The 6,830-nt window shown below is 41.4% G+C and overlaps 1 protein-coding gene across 1 annotated transcript; it reads left to right on the forward strand.

Moving 5' to 3' along the window:
• Window positions 1-503: 503 nt before the first annotated feature.
• On the forward strand, window positions 504-3,316 carry LOC311125987 (NLR family CARD domain-containing protein 3-like; the record flags this gene model as incomplete). Its single annotated transcript, XM_084200010.1, has 3 exons — window positions 504-2,239; window positions 2,541-2,714; window positions 3,127-3,316. Coding segments are annotated over 3 exons (2,100 nt in total), but the record flags the coding sequence as incomplete, so codon positions are not given.
• Window positions 3,317-6,830: the final 3,514 nt, after the last annotated feature.

A 6,830-nucleotide genomic window follows, 5' to 3' on the forward strand; every position in this document is an offset into this window, starting at 1 on the left:
GGATTCTTAGTCCAGAACTCCCAGAAGGCTTTGAGAGTCAGAAGCAGGATAAGGAAGTGGTGGATGCTGAAGATGAGAAGCAGGAGAGCAGTGCCAGAGAGGGGGCTCTGAAGATCACACTGCACGTCCTGAGGAAAATGAACCAGAAGGAGCTTGCTGACACACTGGAGAAAAGTAAGAGCTGTCTGCCTCATGTTGAATGCTGTTTTAGAACATTTAAAAGCTGTAGCTAAAGTACAGCTAAAGTAGCTGTGTAACTAAATGATATTGTAGCAGCCTTAACACAACACCTAGTGACCTCATCAAGTAGCAGCAGGGATGTGTTGTATTGATTAATTTAGACAGAGAGAGAGACAACATTAATAATACTTATATTAATAATAAGTATAATAAACAATATAATACTTTTATTTAAAATTTTATAACAGTCCTACAATACTGTAGGCATTAAAACAGATGTAATATTATTTCTTCATTCAGATGAGCTTGCTGTGATTTGCCAACGTGAACTCAAATCTAATCTAAAGAAGAAGTTTCAATGTGTATTTGAGGGGATCGCTAAACAAGGAAACCCAACACTTCTCAATAAGATCTACACAGAGCTCTACATCACAGAGGGTGGAACAGGAGAGGTCAATAATGAACATGAGCTGAGACAGATTGAGACAACAACCAGGAAACAAGCAAGACCAGAGACTGCAATCAAATGTAACGACATCTTTAAACCCTTAACTGGACAAGACAAACTCATCAGAACTGTGCTAACAAAGGGAGTCGCTGGCATTGGAAAAACAGTCTCTGTGCAGAAGTTCATTCTGGACTGGGCTGAAGGAAAAGCAAATCAGGATGTCCAATTTGTATTTTCATTCCCTTTTCGGGAGCTGAATTTGATGAAAATGGAAAAACACACTTTGATTGAACTTCTCAATCACTTCTCAATGGAAACCAAAGAATCAAGAATCTCCAACTACGACAAGTACAATGTTCTGTTCATCTTTGATGGTCTGGATGAGTGCCGACTGCCCCTAGACTTCCAGAAGAACAAGATCTGTTGTGACGTCACAGAGTCAACATCAGTGGATGTTCTGCTGACAAATCTCATCAAGGGAAATCTGCTTCCCTCTGCTCTCCTCTGGATAACTACCCGACCTGCAGCAGCCAATAAGATCCCTTCAGGGTGTGTTGACCAGGTGACAGAGGTACGAGGGTTCAATGACCCACAGAAGGAGGAGTACTTCAAGAAGAGGTTCAGTGATGAGGACCTGGCCAGCAGAATCATCTCACACATAAAGACATCAAGGAGCCTCCACATCATGTGCCACATTCCAGTCTTCTGTTGGATTTCTGCAACAGTCCTTGAACACATGTTGACTACAGACAAGAGAGAAGAGATGCCCAAGACTCTGACTGAGATGTACTCACACCTTGTGGTGTTTCATACCAAACAGAAGAATGAAAAGTATCTTGGGAAAGAAGAGACAGGTACACACTGGAATGAAGAGATCATTCTGTCACTGGGAAAACTGGCTTTTCAACAGCTTATGAATGGCAATCTGATTTTCTATGAAGAAGACCTGAAAGAGGCTGGCATTGATGTCAATGAAGCCTCAGTGTACTCAGGATTGTGCACACAGCTCTTTAAAGAGGAATGTGGGCTGTACCAGGACAAGGTGTACTGCTTCGTGCATCTGAGCATTCAGGAGTTTCTGGCTGCTGTATATGTGTTCCTCTCATTCATCAACAACAATGAGAATCTAATGGCCAAACCGCAAGTTACTGAAGTTACTGTCTACAAGAGTGCTGTGGATAAAGCCTTACAAAGTGAGACAGGAAACCTGGACCTGTTCCTCCGCTTCCTTCTGGGCCTCTCACTGGAGTCCAATCAGAAGTACTTACGGGGTCTACTGACAAAGACAAGAAGCAGCTCACAGAGCCATGAAGAAACAGTCAAGTACATCAAGGAGAAGATCAGGAAGAATCCCTCTCCAGAGAGGTGCATCAATCTGTTCCACTGTCTGAATGAACTGAATGACCATTCTCTAGTGGAGGAGATCCAAAGCTACCTGAGATCAGGAAGGCTCTCAGAAGAAGAACTGTCACCTGCACAGTGGTCAGCTCTGGTCTTTGTGTTGCTGACTTCAGAAAAGGAGCTGGATGAATTTGACCCGAAGAAATACTCCAGATCAGAGAAAGGTCTTCTGAGGCTGCTGCCAGTGGTCAAAGCCTCCAGAGCTGCTCTGTGAGTACATAAAATGACATTTAAGTACTAATCATCAGGAAGAAATATTCAGTTTAGAGAAATATATGTATTATAATATGTATATATTCTATATAATGTATAATATTAAATTGAAAAACTTACTGAATCAGTGCATTGGTGTTCACATTAGTATAACAATATGACCATGCAATTCTAGGAGACAGAAGATTAATATATATGTTGTTTAAGAGAATAAACCAAATGCATCTGCCATTGTCATTCTACACTACTGCTGTTAAATTAACAGTGTGTTTGTGAAATCATGATGATGTCTTTGCAGGCTGTCATTCTGTGGACTCACAGAGAAAGGCTGTGCTTCTCTGGTCTCAGCTCTGAGGTCAAACCCCTCACACCTGAGAGAGCTGGATCTGAGTAACAATGACCTGAAGGATTCAGGATTGAAGCTGCTCTCTGCTGTCCTGGAGAATCCCCACTGTAAACTGGAGACTCTGAGGTCAGTATTCCTGTAGTTGGTCAACAAGTGATAACTGTTCACCAGATCCACATGTGTTTACCAGACACACATAGTCCACACCATATGTGTTTGGACAGTGAAGCTTACAGTTTTACATTTGGCGTTATGCTCCAGCATTTTGGATTTGAGATATAATGTTTCATATCAGGCAACAGTATATAATGTCACCTTTTATTTGAAGGTAATGGTGAGAGGTTAGCATATTTTGTTGTAGCCTCTGTAACTTTCTCACTCATTATTATTCATGATTCATTCATGATCCTTCTCAATCATGGCATCATCAGGATTACTTTAGTAGTGTTTAGAAACATGTTATCTACTCACTTAGAAAGAAAATGACTCAACACCAACGAATAGCAGTGTGGTTTTAATATGATTTGACTCTTTGCAGGCTGTCAGGCTGTCTAGTCACAGAGGAAGGCTGTGCTTCTCTGGTCTCAGCTCTGAAGTCAAACCCCTCACACCTGAGAGAGCTGGATCTGAGTAACAATGACCTGAAGGATTCAGGAGTGAAGCTGCTCTCTGCTGGACTGGGGAATCCCCACTGTAAACTGGAGACTCTGAGGTCAGTATTCCTGTAGTTGATCAACAAGTGATAACTGTTCACCAGATCCACATGTGTTTACCAGGCACACATAGTGCACACCATATGTGTTTGGACAGTGAAGCTTACAGTTTTAAATTTGGTGCTATGCTCCAGCATTTTGGATTTGAGATGGAATGTTTCATATTAGGTGACAGTATATAATGTCACCTTTTATTTGAGGGTATTCATACATATCTGTGTTACTGTTTAGAAATGAAAGGACTTTATGTATCTAGTTCTCCCATTTGAAAAAGTCGTAATAATTTGGACATATTCACTTATATTGTATTGAAGTAGTCATACGTTTAGTATTTGGTCCCATATTCCTTACCCACAGTGATTACATCAAGCTTGTGATTCTACAAACTTGTTGAACACATTTGCAGTTTGTCTTGGTTGTGTTTTGGATGATGTTTTTCCCAATAGACACTGAATTGTGAATAATGTCCTGTCATTTTGGAGTCACTTCACTTGTATTGTCAGTAAGAATAGAAGATGTTTCTGAACACTTCTACATTCATGTGGATGCTACTATGATTATGAATAATCATGAATGAATCGTGAATGATGATCAATGAGAAAGTTACAGAGGAACAAGGATCATACCCCCTCTGTTATTGGTAATGGTGAGAGGTTAGCATGTTTTGTTGTAGCCTCTGTAACTTTCTCACTCATTATTATTCATGATTCATTCATGATTTTTCTTAATTATGGCATCATCAGGATTAATTTAGTAGTGTTTAGACACATGTTATCTACTCACTTAGACAGAAGATTACTCCAGTCATCATCCACCATTCAGTTACTATTGGACAAAACATAACCCAAAACAAACTGCAAATGCAACCAACGAGTTTGGGACCAAATACTCAACTTTTGACTACTTTAATACACTATAAGTGAATTGGTCAGAATACTTATGACTTCTTCAAAAGTGGGGGACTAGATACATAAAGTGCTTTCATTTCTAAACGGTGAAACAGATATGTATGAAAATACCCTAAAATAAAAGGTGACATTATATACTGTCGCCTCATATGAAACATTTCATCTGAAATCCAAAATGCTGGAGTACAGAGCCACATTTAAAATGTTATCTTCACTGTCAAAATAGATATGGTGTGGACTGTATACTCAATACAATCTAAATCTGATACCTCACTGTCTGTCTTTTGACTGATACTGCTTTTTAAACTGCTCTGGTCAGTCTACTCAAATATTTGTAATATGCATTTTTCTCTCTACACACAATATTATGATTTTTTCTAATAATGATACATTAATTTATGAATAGATATGGCAGGTTTCAGGACACTGATATATCTGAATATGTTGAAAAAATATACTGCCACTATTTTCACCACCAAAGAATAGCAGTGTGGTTTTAATATGATTTGACTCTTTGCAGGCTGTCAGGCTGTCTAGTCACAGAGGAAGGCTGTGCTTCTCTGGTCTCAGCTCTGAAGTCAAACCCCTCACACCTGAGAGAGCTGGACCTGAGCTACAATCACCCAGGAGACTCAGGAGTCAGACTGCTCTCTGCTGGACTGGAGGATCCACACTGCAGACTGGAGAAACTCAAGTATGTAGAGGGTTTATGTCAATGTTCATATCAGACATGTTGGAGTTATCAGGCTAGTTAAGACAAACATTCTGACCACCACTTGGACTAAGTTATATAAAGACTGTGTGTGTGTGTGTGTGTGTGGGTCCAGTGTGTGTGTTTGTGTGTGTTGGTGTATGTGTGTTTTGGTGTGTGTTGGTGTGTCAGTATCACACAGTTCACACACACTGGACACACACTGGAAACACACACACACACACACACACACACACACACACACTAGACAAACAAACACACACTAGACAAACACACACACACACACTGGACACACACACACACATACTGGACACACACACACACACACACACACACAAAGACACTGGACACACATACAGAGTGGACACACACACACTCACACTGGACACATACACACACTCTGGACACACACACACACACACTGGACACACACTGGACAAACACACACACACTGGACACACACACACATACTGGACACACACACACACACACACACACACACACACACACACACACAATGACACTGGACACACATACAGAGTGGACACACACACATACACACTCACACTGGACAAACACACACACACACACACTGGACCCACACACACACACACACACACTGGACACACACACATACACATACTCTGGACACACACACAAACTGGACACACACACAGTGGACACACATACAGAGTGGACACACGCACACACACACACACACACTCACACTGGACAAACACACACAAACACACTGGACCCCCCCCCCCCCCCCCCCCCCACACACACACACTGGACACACACACACACACTCACACACACTGGACATACACACACACACATACACACTTGGACAAAGTTATATGCTGACTGTGTGTGTGTGTGTGTGTGTGTCTGTGTGTGTGTGTCTGTGTGTGTGTGTGTGTGAGTGTGTGTGTGTGTGTGTGTGTGTGTGAGTTCAGGTGTATCCCTCAATGACTGTCTGTTCTTCTGCTTACCGCTACAGTGTGGAACATGGTGGAGAGAACACAATGAAACCTGGACTTAGAAAATGTGAGTGTTGACTGCTGTGAAGAATATGACTAAGGATAAGTCTTAATTCAAGTGAAGTCAAAGTCAAAGACCACCATCATTACTTACTTGGTCATATTAAATATCAGCTGTAGTTCTACAGAAGCACAAATCAGGGACACCAAAGTTTACAAAGAGTTGCTTTGACAATGTGTGTGTGGCGTGTTTGTGTTACTTTAGAAATGTGTGTGTGTGTGTTCAGGTGTGTGTGTGTGTGTGTGTGTGTGTGTGTGTGTGTGTGTGTGTGTGTGTGTGTGTGTGTGTGTGTGTGTGTGTGTGAGTGTGTAATTAATGGGAATAAGTGTGTTTTATATTACCATACAGTATAACATATGATCATTCAACAAATCTCAAGTTACCTTAACTTCTCCTTTTGAAACCTAGAAACATCTACATTAAATGAATTAGTGAAAAGTGAGTTAACATTCTAATGTGAATGATGATGATTTCTAATATTGTGTCTGGTTTCATCCATCAGATGTCTGTGATCTCACACTGGACCTAAACACAGTAAGCAGATTCCTCTCTCTGTCTGAGGAGAACAGAAAGGTGACATATAGGAGAGAGGAGCAGCCGTATCCTGATCACCCAGAGAGATTTGAGTTCTGTCCACAGGTGCTGTGTAGAGAGGTTCTGACTGGGCGCTGTTACTGGGAGGTAGAGTGGAGTGGGGACATGGCTGGTATAGGAGTGGCATATAAAGGAATCAGCAGGAGAGGAAGGGGTGATGACTGTAGGATTGGATGGAATGACAAGTCCTGGAGTCTGTTCTGCTCTGACAACAGTTACAGAGCCTGGCACAATAATAAGTCCACTCCCATAGACGTCCCCCCCTCCAGCT

Source organism: Coregonus lavaretus, assembly GCF_964263955.1.
Source record: "Coregonus lavaretus genome assembly, contig: HAP1_SCAFFOLD_2635, whole genome shotgun sequence".
Taxonomy (NCBI): Eukaryota; Metazoa; Chordata; class Actinopteri; order Salmoniformes; family Salmonidae; genus Coregonus; species Coregonus lavaretus.